At 47.3% G+C, this 15,660-nt stretch overlaps 1 protein-coding gene across 1 annotated transcript in view; it reads right to left on the bottom strand.

Annotated features, from left to right (window-relative positions):
- GALNT16 (polypeptide N-acetylgalactosaminyltransferase 16) overlaps nt 1-15,660 on the bottom strand; it is an 82,367-nt gene that overhangs the window by 33,452 nt on the left and 33,255 nt on the right. The window contains exons 2-3 of the mRNA XM_083167767.1: nt 14,478-14,653; nt 4,256-4,354 (exon numbers count right to left, since the gene is read on the bottom strand). Of these exons, the coding sequence (XP_083023893.1) occupies nt 4,256-4,354; nt 14,478-14,653 (275 nt within the window). The remainder of the gene's footprint in view (nt 1-4,255; nt 4,355-14,477; nt 14,654-15,660) is intronic.

The raw sequence follows: 15,660 nt of genomic DNA, 5'->3' as shown, positions 1-15,660 counted from the left end.
GCTTACACTATACCTGTTCACCACACACACACACATACACTAGGCATGCATCCTTACAGGTCATCTCAGGTCCATGGATAGGGTACCTGGACATGATGGGAGCAGGCCTAAACCACAGTGGTAGTGTGACCGTACCACTGTTACAGCTCTAAACACTCATTACATGCATGCAAAACCTGTTCACCAGTGAATGGGTCATACCTCCCTTACTCATCAAATTGGGGTTGTCATGCCACAATCAGAAAAGTTGGGGGATGTGGGGGATGTGCAATACAGATGAGTCCACATATATCTAGCCTCATTTCACGTTAAACAGCCCCTCAAGACGTGACATGCGACTCTTTCCGTTAAAATGCCCCGTATTTGAATACAGTGTTAATATAGGACGCACAAGTAACTGCTGCTGCTTAAAATGATCTGTGGCATTCCTATATTCAGTGTGTGACTGCGGATGTATCTGCACACTAAATGCTACGTTACACTGTTATACTGTTTTCAGTGTCCAATGCTACAGAGTAAAAACTGAGCTGAAACGTTATATATAACGCAACTTGTACCACATGGAGGATAGATGTATGTGGACACATTTGTAGGACTAATCTCTATCAGAACTCAATTCGGTACTTGTTTCCTAGCACGGCCACAATCGCGGCCATCGGGGGTAATTTTTAGTGGCCTGCGACGCGACCGACGCGATGCCCCCGATTTTTCCATTGAAATGCATTGAAAACAGTCAAAATCGCGTCGGTCGGGTCGTATGCGGCCAAAAATGCTTAAATGGTCCACCCGCGATGGCCGCGATTTCCCCATAGGGAACAATGTTAAATGGGTCAATTTACCCAAATCATCATAGGGAAGAATGGTAAATGGGCCAGAAACCCCAAAAAACCCCCCTGAACATTGACATGTCCCCCCAAAAGTAGTTCACGCCACCCCGCGATCAACGTGAACCCGAAGCGTGGCGAGCGGCGGCGGTACGCGTCCTCCGACCTTTTCATACCCCCACTATCCACGTCGGCGTGGAGTTGAGAATAGAATAGTGTGGCGAGCGCAGTATAAAGCCAGATGACTGGCGTTTCGCGTTGGTGGATTATGAGGAATACCACAATCCAGTTCTGAACTTTCATTCTTGATACCACTTGGATCCGAACCAGTCTCCCCCCCCTTCTTCCTATGTGCAACCCGTTGTGAGCTCGGGCTACCTACTGACATCCCCCAATTGGGACCTACACGTGCCTTAATCAGGACATTGGTGTTATACCAGGAGCACGCCACTCCAGAAGAGCCTGCCACACAGAGACCCCCTCTTTTTTCACATTTGGATACAAATTACATATTACCATCCAGGAGACATCATAGGAACGGACCCACCCAATTGTGTTACACTTGTATACGGTACCGTATGAACTGGACTATTTTTAATCCTCTTTTTTATCTATTTTTATAAATTTTTTATCTATTTCCTCTATAATAGGTTTATAATGCTTTATGTATTTTAAAAAATAAATACACCCCATTGTTTTTTCATCCTATTGGCACGTATTGATATCTCCATTTACTATTCATTATAATTCTAGCGCAGTGTACCTTTGTGTTTTCTATTGTATCCTAACGGGGGCTTACAACCCCCTTCTCCACACTGCAGCTTGGCAAACCACCTCATATCTATTTGCGCCCCCCACACCGGGGAGTAATTCGTTACTCACCACCTCTCCCTAAAAATAAAGCAGCCAATATTTACTCTTCACAGAAACAAAATAACTCCCCCAAATGTAACGCTCTCTGTACCTGTTACATCTGCCCACCCGCAGTGCAGCATGGTTTTGTCCATTAAAGGGGATGCAGTCGTTAGGTTGGCCCAAGAAAGGTCGACACTTCTGAGGTTGACACCGGAAGGTCAACAGTGTCCTTAGGTCGACCGGCGGAAGGTCGACAATGCAGAAGGTGGACACAGATTGTTTTTGATTTTTTTCAATATCACCAACATCAATTACGCATTTTAAATATAAAAAAAAAATATACAAATGCCATCAGTTTTTATGCGAAAATAGGCCAAACTGTCAGATTGCATTCATAGTTCATATACCACACACCTTTGCCAACTGGAAAGAACAAAGCCAAATAAGGTCCTGTCCCCAAATTCACTCAAACATCACTAACCCCTTCATACAGACCACAGCTTTTAGGGTGCCAATAAAACTGGAACTGTTGGCAGGTCCCGTAAACAATACTGACAAATCAATTCATTACTATGCTAAAAATCATTCCAGCTTAGCGTAGGAACTGAGAACACTAGGGTTTATTCTATTTCACTCTCAGAGGAAAATTCCTTCTCAAATGGACAAAACCATGTGCACTGCAGGTGGGGCAGATGTAACTTGTGCAGAGAGAATTAGATTTGGGTGGGGTTTTACTTCAAAGCGAGATCTATAGTGCAGTGTAAAAATAAAGCAGCCAGTATTTTCCCTGCACACAAGCAAAATAACTCACCCAAATCTAAATCTCTCTGCATGTTACATCTGCCCCACCTGAAGTGTACATGGTTTTGTCCATTTGAGAAGGAATTTGCCTCTGAGAGTGTAACAGAATAAGGGCCACTACCCGAGCTGGCGTTAGTGCCAGCCCATAGCCAGCTGCTGAGACACGGGTTCTGTGTGTTTTATCTGGATGAACATTTACTGTACAAAGGTAATTAAACCTGCTGTGGGATAGCATGTCTTTATTAAAGCAGTTGTAGCACTTAAAGTATCACTTCTGGAAGTTAATATATAAATGTAAACTGTTCCTTCAATAAAACCCAATAATATTAACAGAAAAAGTACCTTGTTTATTAAATAAGAGCCTCGCTGTTATTTCGAAATGTCTGGCACGTAAAACATTTCCTTATCTGAAAGCCAATAATGTGAGCAGAGCTGTGCCAAGTAGACGTTCGCTAACCCACAGCAGGAAAGTAAAGCCAGTCCTAAATTAAACATTTAAAAGGTGATTACTGTTGACGTATACCATAGTTGTCAACGGTGCCTAAAGCTAGCCATACACTAGTCCGATTTGGCGATCTTACACCCGGTTCCGATGGATCGGGTGAAAAGTGGCCAAGTCGCGTGTATTTGACATCCAATTTGATGCGCGGTCCCGTGCGCATCGAAGTCGGTGATCATACCTGCTGCATGTCTGATCTCGGACTCAGACAACCTCCAGGCAGCGAGGAATGGGATTGCATATGATATATCGTATTCAACGGGCCGCATTCGATATATCGTATGTGATCCTGCTGCCTGGGCGGTTCAAGGGGCGCACTGATAAAAAGATCTGGAACTTGTGTATTATCACGGCACCCCCGATTTCCATCGCAGGGTATTGTATAACCACAAAATCACATGTCATGCCATATGATCGCATGAGACGCGATTATACACGATTTTTAATTGTACAGGCGCCCAGACCTGATTTTACATTGTACACTCACCCTGATGGGTAATGACCATGTTAAATGCCCCCCCATTGTTAACGCCACCCCACTATCAACGCCAACCTGAAGCGTGGCGAGTGCAGCGGTACACGAGGGGCGGCGGTACGCGTCCTCCGACCTTTTCATACCCCCACTATCCACGTAGGCATGGAGTTGATTTTATATAGTGTGGCGAGCGCAGCGAGCCCGAAGCGTGGCGAGTGGACGCGTAATACTTGTGAAGTAATGCGCGTCCCCTCGCAGGGCTCGCCACACTTCGGGCTCCGTGCCTCGCAGCGCTCGCCACACTATATAAAATCAACTCCACGCCGACGTGGATAGTGGGGGTATGAAAAGGTCGGAGGACGCGAACCGCTGCGCTCGCCACGCTTTGGGTTGGCGTTGAGAGTGGGGAGGCGTTAACAATGGGGGGGCATTTAACATTGTCAATACCCATCAGGGTGGGGATACAATTTAAAATCGGGTCTGGTGGGGCATTTAACATTGAAATCGCGTCGCATCGCATGCCATTATAATGGCATGCGATGCGACGCAATATTAAAATTGTACACTCATCCTGGGAAAAGCCTCAAATTGGGTCCATCGCATACTTTAATTAGTGGTATGCGATGCGACGCGACGGGCGCCGTGATAATACACAAGTACCAAAGATCTGTATACGAAACGGAAGATGAATGCATCACTCAACCAGCCCCAATGAGATTCCCGGGCTGGTTCTTCCTACTCCAGTTTTTACTGTAGCAAAAAGCAAGGACAACCCGCATCTCATACAGAGCCTGTACCTACCTTTTTATTGTTCGGAGCAGAGTAGAACGAGCCTCATTGTGAAACGTGATAATAACGCTAGTAGAAGGAAGTTCAACATCATAATGTACGGAGGTGCACCTGCAGAGACATATAGGAAGAGTACAATCAAATAAAAAGATGTTAAAAGGTTATGCCAGGTTGCCGACCCTCCAGGAATTACCGGGAGTTTCCACTGAGACTCCACTGAGCCCCCCGATCGCGGCATTTAAATGCCGCAATCCGCGGGTCTCAGAGGAGGGGGCGGAGCTCAAATGGCACACTCGTGTCATTTTAGCCTCGCCCCCTCCATGGAGAACAGTGATTTAGACTATTTCCTGTAATGGGGGTGGGACTTAATGATGTCACAGTCAAGCCCCGCCCCCCAAACGGGTAATGAAAGTCTCCTCTCTGGGCTTCTCCCGGAGAGGAGAATTTGAAAGTCGGCAACCCTGGGTTATGCCAAGTATGAAAACGGACAAATGTTTTATTATGGGGTTATCAGCACAATAAAAGGCAATTAATGGGGTGGAATCTATTTAGTCAGAGCTTTGAAATCAGCGTGCTGCTAAGTCCAACTAGTGAATTTCTGCTCGCCTCGAAACATCGTCTTGTAATGATTTTTGTTCATATGGATCATTTGTTTATTATGTTGATGTCTTTTTCATCTTGCAGAAGCCGCTTCTGCTGATTAAAATGATATGCAGCATACCTATGGTATATTCAGTGTGTGACTGCAGCAATAACTGCCATGCTATGTTACATTGTTTTCCTGGAAAACAGTGGAACATACCATTTCGTATGCAAATAATCATACGGAGCTCACGCCTTATGTACAATGCTACTTGTATCGCATGGAGGAAAGATGTATGTGGACACATTTCAGATGTTCCTAAAATCTTCAATCTAATCTGGATCCGTGCCAATTTGCTTATCGCAGAAATAGAAGTACAGATGATGCAATGTCTATGTTGTTGCACTCTGTGCTTATGCATTTGGAGAAAAACAACACCTATGCAAGAGTGTTGTTTATTGATTTTAAGTTCTGCATTTAACACTTTAATCCCCGAAAACTAAATCAACAAACTCAGAGACTTGGGCATAGATGGCCACATTTGCAACTGGATTGCCGATTTTCTAACTAATGGGCCTCAGTATGTTAGATCTGGCCAGACATGTTAGACTTCTGTAACACTTAATACAGGAGTACCACAGGGCTGTGTGTTAAGTCCATTTCTCTACTCAGTTTTCACGCATGACTGTAAGCCTGTTTTGCGATCAAATTCTATCATCATGTTTACAGATGACACAACCTTGATCGGACTTATCAGCAATAATGATGATTCAGCCTAAAAAAAGAGGAGGTACAACTGGTGTGCTGCCAATAACCTACTCCTTGACACCAGCCAAACTAAAGCACTTATAGTTGACTTCAGAAGGGAGAGGTGAAGTCAGTATGAGCCTATCCAAATTAATGGGATGGAGGTGGAACGTGTCTCAAGTTTCTGGGCACCCGTATTATGGAGGACCTTTCTTGGGCCACAAATGTCTGTTATTTGGTAAAGAAGGCTCATCAACACCTTTTTTTTCCTGAGGATATTAAAGAGACATCAACTATCTACGGATATATTCAGGAGCAATAGAGAGCCTACCAGCGGCGGCTCGTACCTTATTGGGGGAGGGGGGCTGCCTCTGGCTGCAGCGGGGGTGCCGCGAATCAGGCACCCCCTCCCCCTGTCGCTGCGGCCTCCTCTTCTGACCTGGTCCCGTCACCTTTGCTGCGATGAGAGACAGGCGCCGGGACTGGCGCATGCGCAGTACATACGTGTACCGCACATGCAGCCAATTTCGATGGGCTGCTTGGGCAACAGCCCACAGAAGCAATCTTGGTCCCGGCGCCTGTACAGGCACCGGTACTGCGCATGCGCATCTGCCGTTTTTGCACGGCAGCCCGCACAAAGGCGTCCCGGAGGGAGGTAACACCTCCCAATGGGCAATGGGACTGCCTTTGTGACTGGCAGGTCAAACTTCCAATTGGAAGTCTGCAGGGGCCTAGCTAAATGCAGGAGGCTTGCCCACCCTTCCAGGGGGCCGGGAGCAGGACCAGATTTTCTGGACCCTCGCGGCCATTCCAGGAGGGTAGGTAATTATAAATACATACATACACACACACACACACACAGCCGCCAAGAGAAATCCTGGGCCCCAGTACAACAACTTCCTGGGGCCCCCACAGACGTAGCTCCCCACACACTCTGCGGACCCGTTGTTACACCACTGCACCCATTACATATTATACCACGCCATAATGCTCATTACATATTATGCCACACATTGTAGTGGGAAGTACACATTATGCCATACACCGTAATACCTATTACATATTTTACCACATGCCATAATGCCCATTATACGTTATTCCACACACTGTAATGCTCATTGCAAATTAGTGGATTAACATGCTCATTGCCATGGGATTAACCTGCTCTGCCAGGAGTTGCATGCTTTCCCAGGGGTTAACAATCATTGTCATGGAGTTACAGTACATGCTCTGACATGGGTTACATGATTTGCCAGGGGATAACATGCTTGTTGCCATGGATTTACATGATCTGCCAGGGGTTAACATGCTCTTTGTCATGGAGTTACAGTACATGCTGTGACATGGGTTACATGCTTTGCCAGGGGATAACATGCTTGTTGCCATGGATTTACATGCTCGTTGTCATGGAGTTACAGTAGATGCTCTGCCAGGGGTTATATGCTGACTTCCAGAGTTGGATGTCAGCCCTAAAAGCATGCAGGGAGGCAGCAGACACAGAGCAATCAGCCACCCACCTTCCACCTTGGAACACAGTGACCTGGACATGGGTGGGGAACCAGGTCTGGGATTGCTGGGCTGGATACATGGCACTGGCACCTGCTGCTGCTGGTGGCGGTTGGGGTGGGAATGTGGGGAGCGGGGCAGGCTGGATTCTGCGGAGTGGGTGGCCTCTCTCTGACCCAGTTCCTCCCAGCACCCAGGAACTACCTACCCGAAGTATCCTCCTGTCACCGAGCCACGGTAAACTCCCAAGTTACTCCCTGGAGTCGGAGAGTGGAACAACACTCAGAAGGTCCTCTGTGATGCTGCTGCCCCCACGCTGGCCCACGTAGTAGTAGTAGTACGTTTATTTATAGGGCGCCGCAAAGTGTCCGCAGCGCCGTACATAGCAAACAAAAAAAAATGACGAGGTAACGTACAGGGTGTGTTGAAAAATACAGTATAAATGGGGGTATAGCTGGTAGAACTAAAATCAGCATCAGTTCAGAAGTAGGTGTCAAAATTGTCAAGGAGACTAAAGATGAAGTAGAGGAAGGGAAGAACAGGACAGGAGCACAGGTGAGGTAATGAGGTAGGGTGAGTACGTGAGGAAGGAGGGCCCTACTCATAAGAGTTAACATACTAAAAATAGGTGGGTGGACGAACGAAAAACAATAGGATAAGTAGGAACGGAGGGGAACGGAGGCAGGATAAGAGGATCAAAAGAGGTTAGGAGGAGGGATAGGCTAGTCGAAAAAAGTGGGTTTTGAGGGAGCGCTTGAAGGAGGTAAGGGAATCAGAAAGCCTGATGGGTGGCGGGAGGTTGTTCCAGTGCAGGGGGGCAGCGCGAGAGAAGTCTTGGACACGGGAGTGGGAGGAGGTGATTAGGTGAGAGGTCAGTCGGCGGTCAGCGATGGAGCGAAGAGGACGGGAGGGAGTGTGGATAGAGATCAGTGAAGAGAGGTAAGGAGCGGTGGAGGAGGAGAGAGCTTTGTAGGTGGTGGTGAGGAGTTTAAAGAGAACTCGGAAAGGAATGGGGAGCCAGTGAAGAGATAGACAGAGGGGGGAGGCGGAGGTAGAGCGGCGGGAGAGGAAGATGAGCCTAGCAGCAGCGTTAAGAATGGATTGGAGAGGTGCGAGGCGGGTGAGAGGTAGCCCGGAGAGAAGGATGTTGCAGTAGTCAAGGCGGGAGATGACAAGAGAGTGAATGAGAATTTTGGTCGCGTCAGTGGAGAGGAATGGTCTGATGCGTGAGATGTTGCGTAGGTGAAAGCGGCAAGACTGTGAGAGAGCACGAATGTGGGGGGTGAAAGAGAGGGAGGAGTCAATGATGACACCAAGGCAGCGCGTTTGGTCGGTGGAGGTGATCTCGGTTTCACCAATACTGATGGAGATAGTGGGAGAAGAGGGGATGTTCGGGGGATGGAAGATTAGAAGTTCAGTTTTAGCCATGTTTAGCTTCAGGAAGCGTTGGGTCATCCAGGCTGAGATGGCTGTGAGGCATTCAGAGACCTTGGACAGGAGTGATGGGGATAGATCGGGGGAAGAGAGATAGATTAGGGTATCATCAGCATAAAGGTGGTAATGAAAACCATAGGAGCTGATGAGAGTGCCCAGAGAGGTGGTGTAGAGAGAGAAGAGGAGAGGGCCAAGGACAGACCCTTGGGGAACACCGACTGGCTGCGGGGTAGTAGGAGAGGAGGAGCTCGGAGTGGAGACGGAGAAGGAGCGATCGGAGAGGTATGAGGTGAACCAGGAGAATACCGTGCCAGTGATGCCAAAGGAGCGGAGTGTGTTGAGCAGGAGAGGGTGGTCAACAGTGTCAAAGGCAGCTGACAGATCAAGCTGGATGAGGATAGAGAAGAGGCCTTTGGATTTAGCCGATATTAGATCGTTAGTGACTTTGGTCAGGGCAGTTTCAGTGGAATGTAAAGGGCGGAACCCGGATTGGAGGGGGTCGAGAATGGAGTTAGCAGTAAGGTGGTTTAGGAGACGATTATAGGTCAGACGTTCTAGGAGTTTGGAGGCAAAAGGGAGGAGGGAGATGGGCCTGTAGTTGGATGGGGAGTTGGGGTCCAGATTTGTTTTTTTGAGAATTGGGGAGACAAGAGCGTGTTTGAAGGAGGAAGGGAAGATCCCAGAGGATAGGGAAAGATTAAACAGGTGAGCCAGGTGAGAGCAGACTGACGGACTGAGACGACGGATAATATTGGAGGGGATAGGATCAAGCGGGCAGGTGGAGGGAGAAGCGGATTGAAGGATAGAGTGGACTTCAGCAGCAGTGGTGGGGTAAAATGAGGACAGGGGTTGGAAGGAGGGGAGTGGGGATGTAGGAGGGGAGGAGGGAGAGGGTGGGGTCATGGCAGTAGTGATGGCAGTCCTGAGAGAGGAGATTTTGGTTGAAAAGTAGGTAGCAAAATCAGCGGCTACGATGGAGGACGGAAGAGCTGGAGGAGGGGGGGAGAGCAAGGAGTTGAAGGTGGCGAAGAGCCTGCGGGGATTGGATGATTGGGAAAGGATGAGGGACTTAAAGTAGGATTCCTTGGCCAGAGCAAGGGCAGAGCTGAAGGAGGAAAGAATGAATTTGAAATGGAGATAATCCGCGAGGGAGCGTGATTTCTTCCAGAAGCGCTCAGCAGTGCGAGAGCACTTTTTAAGGAATCGGGTGATAGGCGAGTGCCACGGTTGGGGGTTGGAGCATCGAAGGGGGATAGAGGATGGAGGGCAGGCAGAGTCCAATGTCGAAGATAGGGTGTCATTATAGAAGGAGGCGGCGAGGTTCGGGCAGGACATGGTGGTGATTGGGGCGAGAAGAGGACACAGCGTGTTAGAGAAGGCAGCAAGATCAAGTGTGTTGACGTTATGCCGTGAGACAATGCGCTTGGGAGGGGGAGTGGGAGAGGGGGAAGCAGTGAGGGAGAAGGAGATGAGGTGATGGTCAGAAAGAGGAAAAGCCGAGATAGTGTAGTCAGTAAGGGAACAAGAGCGAGAGAAGACGAGATCGAGGGAGTGTCCTTGGATGTGGGTGGGAGAGGTAGTCCACTGAGATAGGCCAAGAGAGGAGCAGAGAGAGAGGAGTTTGGAGGTGCCAGGATCAGCGGGTTTATCCAAGGGGATGTTAAAGTCACCAAGAATGACAGATGGCAGGTCAGAGGAGAGGAAGTGTGGGAGCCAGGCGGCGAAGTTGTCAAGAAATTGGGAGATAGGGCCAGGGGGGCGGTAGATTGCAGCAACACGGAGGTGGTAGGGGTAGTATAGACGGATAGAGTGAGACTCGAAGGAGGAGAAAAGGAGAGAGGGTTCAGGGTGAATGACACTGTGGGTGCATGAGGCTGAGAGGAGAAAACCCACACCGCCACCTTGGCGACCATCCGGCCTGGGAGTGTGAGAGAAAGAGAGGCCACCGTGGGAGAGAGCAGCCGGAGAGACAGAATCAGAGGTGGAGAGCCAGGTCTCGGTGATAGCAAGGAGGTGGAATGCTCTAGAGATGAATAGGTCATGGATGGCAGGGAGTTTGTTGCAGATGGATCTGGCGTTCCATAGTGCACAGGAAAGAGGGGGGGTGGGTTGTGTATTTATGTGGATAAGGTTTTTGGGATTGCAGAAGCGAGGGGGGGTCGTTGGGAGGGTGGGGGTGCGGGGGCGAGTGGTCAGGATAGGTATGGGATGGGAGGGGGGAGGAGCAGTTGGAGAAAGTGAAGTTGAGAGATTAACAGCCATGAGGAACCGAAGGTGAGAGGGTAGGTTAGTGAAATCAGACAGAGGGATTTGGGAGGACAGACAGCGTCTGTAGTAGATTTGGTAGAAAACAGAGTGAGAGAGAAGGTAACAGGCAAGGAACTACTGTCAGAGAGGAGACAAGTGGGTAAAATCAGGTTGATTGAGTAATCCAATTAAGTATGAAACAGCAACAAGTGAGAGGATGAAGGGAACAGAGAAGGTCAGAAGTGAGGCAAATGTGAGCAGGCGTGAAGAGGGAACCAGAGTGCAATAAATGTGTGGCAAAGATAAGAGAAGATAATAGTGAATGAGTAAAATGAAATACAATGTTGGAGAAAATATAGATAAAAATGAATTAAATGTCAAAATTGAGCAACAGGTTGCAATACGATAGAAAGAAGATGAATATAATACAATAAAATAGAAGATGAAAATTTAGACTGTGTTCAAACTCACCTTTTTCAGTGTTCTAACTCACCTGCTTCAGTTTCCAACTCACTTAAGTAATCAAGCTTCACTTTAGTCAGAAAGCTTCCCTCTCAATCCGCACTCCCAATGCCACTGCTGAACAGCTGACTCCGGCGCACTCAGACCCGGCACACTCGCCACCAAATAAAAAGAAAAAACTGTGGGTCCAGACCAGGGCCCCCCTGACAGGCCCGGGCCCGGGTAAACTGTACCTGCCCCCCCCCCCCCTCTTGGCTCCCCTGCACACACACAAAATAGTAAACTGACTTCGGCCTGCCCCCTCCCAGCGGGTTCACAGCTATAGTCTGTCTTGTCAATAAGAAGGAGCCATTTAGGAATAACAAATAGGTTCTTATGTATGTATGTAAATATGTGTAACATATGGATGCAAGCAATATATTCTTGACGTTTCAGACAATGAGATCATGTCATTTTCTACAAATGTGTGTCTGTTGTGACAGATTCGTATTGTACAAGATCATTCTACTACTAGATCACTCACTGTGCTCCTCTTTGCTCTGTGCAGTTAGACCGTCTTCCCCCAAAGAAATTTAGCTGGCCAGGTAAGCGGGATATTAATGGGAGGTAGGTCTATGTGTGTAACAGTATGCATGTAATGGGCTGTGAGATGGTATTACTATAGTATGTGTGGGGGTATTCATGTATGTAATGTAATGTTATATTGTGGGGTTATTACTGTAATGATTTTTTGGCTATTAATGTACTGTATCTGGGACTACAGATTGTATAATGGAGCAATGGATGTAATGTGGGTCTTAACGGTGTAATACAGTGCTAATGTAATGTATCTGCAAGTGGGGCTGTACATGTAATGCTAATGTAATGTATCTGCAAGTGGGGCTGTTTATGTAATAAAATGGGGAGCTACCAAGGTAATGTTGACAGGGCAGTACAGAGCCGGGCCCAGGTACTTGTCAGGGGGCGTGGCCTAATCATGGGAGGTGTGGCCATGCAGCCTTAGAATAAAATGCAGCCCAGCAATCAGGCTACTTACATTGTATTGTGCAATGTGGGGTCTCTCTACTCACTGTGCTGGATGAGATAGAACATTCCAAACTCTGGCCAATCAGCAAGAAGCTTAATATATCTCTGACAGACAAAACAGGAGCGGTTAGAGAGAGCAGCTCAGTATGTTACCGGTCAGGATTTTTGGTAAGGGTTCTGGATTAACCCTTACCATCTAGACACTATGGACCTATCATCCGGATACCCTGGTGAGGTGGTCCTGATTTTCCTGAAGGCTATTTGTCCTGATTTCTGTATACCTCCCAATTGTCCTGATGTTGTAGGGACAGGCCAGATCCTAGGGCCAGGGCATAATGTGGGTTGGGCTGATATGGCCTGTATTTTGTGCATGTGTCCATGCTGGCAGTTATGTCTGGAATCCTGTGCTGCCCCATACAGCTAAGTATCTCTGTGTCCACATGTATGCTCTAGTACCCTGGCAGTAAAGAATTACCCAGCACAGTAGGTACAGTGACCCCTGTACCGCTGTTCCACTGCCCTAAATATCCCGGGTTATTATACATGAACGCGCAGCAACCCGGGAACAATGTGCTGTGTAAATTCACCCAGTTAAAATATGCTGGGTGAAGCGACCTGGCATTTCAACCCAGGTAGCGAGCAGTGTTGAACACAGATTTAACCCAGCTCGCGGTGCAGTGTAAATGCGTAAATCAGGTCGATGCGACCCGGGGCCCGTTCACGGCAATTAAATTGCCGGCGCTGGGAGATGATCTCATCTGCAACCGCCGGCTCTGGTCCCGCCTCCAATGACATCACCCGCCCGGTATTATATAGACAAGATCATGTGGCAATAACTGTGCCTGCCGAATGTGTGACATCCTTGCAAAAACCGTCAGTGAATAGTGTGCCACTGGGTATGTTACCATAAATGTGTCTTTTTTTTATTCCCACAATGGAGAGTGACTTCTTTTCCCCTTCCTGTGGATTACAATTGTATGCATCGGAATACCCTCCTGGGTTCTCCTTGGAATGAATCCCAGCAATTTCCCATTAAGTGTGTGAGACTACACATATTTGTATTATATTATATAGTTAGCTAGATATTATAATAAAAGGCTAGCACTACTCCTTATCACTATGGGGGGGGCGGGGATTCAAGAGTTGTTTACTCTGGCAACCACTAAATGGTCGGGTTTCTTCCGACAGTAAAACAACTAAATAGCATTTTTGGTCCGTTTAACCAATAATTTGCTAATATATAAAAACGTTACCAGCTATGGGGCTGTATTACTGTAGAATGACATAATGGGTGTGGAGAGACTGGTTGAACTTAAGCGCTAATGATGACGAGTGAAGTGGATCCGCTACATAATGGATTAGAACTCTACTAGTTTCCTGTGTCGGAGTGGTAGCAAATTACTGTTAATGATTCATATTTGAAAAAAAAACAATATCCCATCTGTCCGACAGATTTTGTCGACGACCTCATTGTTACAAAAGAACAATATTTTCCGTGACTGTTTTTCTTTTGTTTTTGTATTTTTCAAGAAAAGCACTTATTTGATCTTTAAAAAGGTCCACTGTGTCAGTACGGATACTAGGAAAAAAATGGTTTATGTTAACCCTACAGTTAACTACCATATTTACTGTGCATTATATCCCATTTATTAAAAGCCCATCAAAATGACGGCTTAGTCCCCATCTACTCCTCCCTCCAAATTCTGTCTTCACAGCTCCCTCTCCATATCCAGCAAGTTTGAAAGAGATCATTTTAGTTTCACTTTCTGCTAAGAAGTCATAATGGTCACTGGCAGGGCTGCCGAGAGGGGGGGCGGGGTACTAATAACCCGGGCCCAGGCTTGCTGGAGGGACCCGGCAGGGGCCCTGGTTCGACCCCAACTTCCCTTCACCCTCGACTTTAGAATGTTTTTTTCAACTCCCACTAAATATTGCCTAATTGCGGGAGGTGGCCACGCCTCTCTCAATTAGGCCACGCCCCCTCATTGTACCGGGCCCAGCATACCTCTCGGCTGTTCTGGTCACTGACCGTACTTCACCTCGGAGGTGAGGAGTATTTAGCCTTTTATATATATATATATAGATGCAGCTAGAATGAAATCTCCACAGCTGTTTGACATACGGCCAGAGAACTGGGAGTCAGCTATCCTTTCCCTGATCTCTACTCACTATATAATGATTGGCACTACTATCATACTCTTGGCACACAATGTTCTAGATCTGCTCTACCTGTAGTGTCTTGTGTCCCGAATGGGCCGGTCACTGCTCAGCTTGTCACTTTCCAGCTGGTTGAAGGCGTGTTGGCGGTAGGGATCTTCTCCAGCCTTTAGAAACTTGGAGGACAGATATAACTTCTCATCAAATCCATTCAGCTTCCCCTTCTCTGTTTGGAGGGCTGACGTCACCTGGAACAGAACCCAGCTCATGAAACGTGCATTGACTCCACTTCAACCAGCAAGCTCTAAACGCATCGCAGATATTTTTGGCAGATGCAAAAGGTGAAGCAACACAAGAGATACATTTTTATTTTAATCCTGACTGTTTGCGCTCCAAGAACTGTGGTTTAAATGGAACTCGTGCCAGAATTTAAAGGTTTCAATCCCATTATTGTAGAGGATTGTTCTATTCCATCCAAATGTTTATGGTTGTGATCACATCACTGAGTTTTGTTGCTGGGATTGCGGACCTGCTGCTTCGTAGCGGCTGTGATCACCAAATGCAAAGCAGAGAAGGTCCTTCGGGTTATAAAGCACACAGGTACACATTTCAGGAAACAGGAGTTCTCCTATAACTTCCATCTTATTATGGGGGCGATTCAGGTTGGTTTGCAAAAGCAAACCCCTCCTTTAATGGGCAAAACCATGCTGCACTGCAGGTGGGCAGATGTAACATGTGCAGAGAGAGTTACATTTGGGTGAGTTATAGTGTCTCTGTGCAGAATAAATACTGGCTAGTTTCTTTTTACATTGCAATTTAGATATCTGTTTGAACACACCTCACCTAAATGGAACTCTGCATATGTTACCTCTGCCCCACCTGCAGTGCACATGCTTTTGTCCATTAAAGAAGGAGTTTGCTTTTGCACACCAACCAGAATTAGGCAATTTGTGAGTGGACATTTACCCAGTTGGCAACAGTTACAGCAGGCATATCCAAACTATTGTCCTCCAGCTGTTGTGAAACTACCAGTCCCATCATGCCGTGCCACAGTTTGCTATTAGGCATGCTGGGATGTGTAGTATCACAACAGCTGCTGGGCCATAGTTTGGACATACCTGATTTACTGGGATAATGGGGGTTATTCTAGTTCACTCTTTCTGACAAAATCCTTCTTAGATGGACAAAACCATGTGCACTGCAGGGGGGCAGATATAACATGTGCAGAGAGAATTAGATTTGGGTGGGGTTTTAC

This window comes from Crinia signifera, chromosome 12 (assembly GCF_055691185.1).
Source record: "Crinia signifera chromosome 12, ASM5569118v1, whole genome shotgun sequence".
In the NCBI taxonomy this organism is placed as follows: Eukaryota; Metazoa; Chordata; class Amphibia; order Anura; family Myobatrachidae; genus Crinia; species Crinia signifera.
The sequence above is the reverse complement of the archived record's forward strand: the minus strand, read 5'-3'. Positions and strand labels throughout refer to the sequence as shown.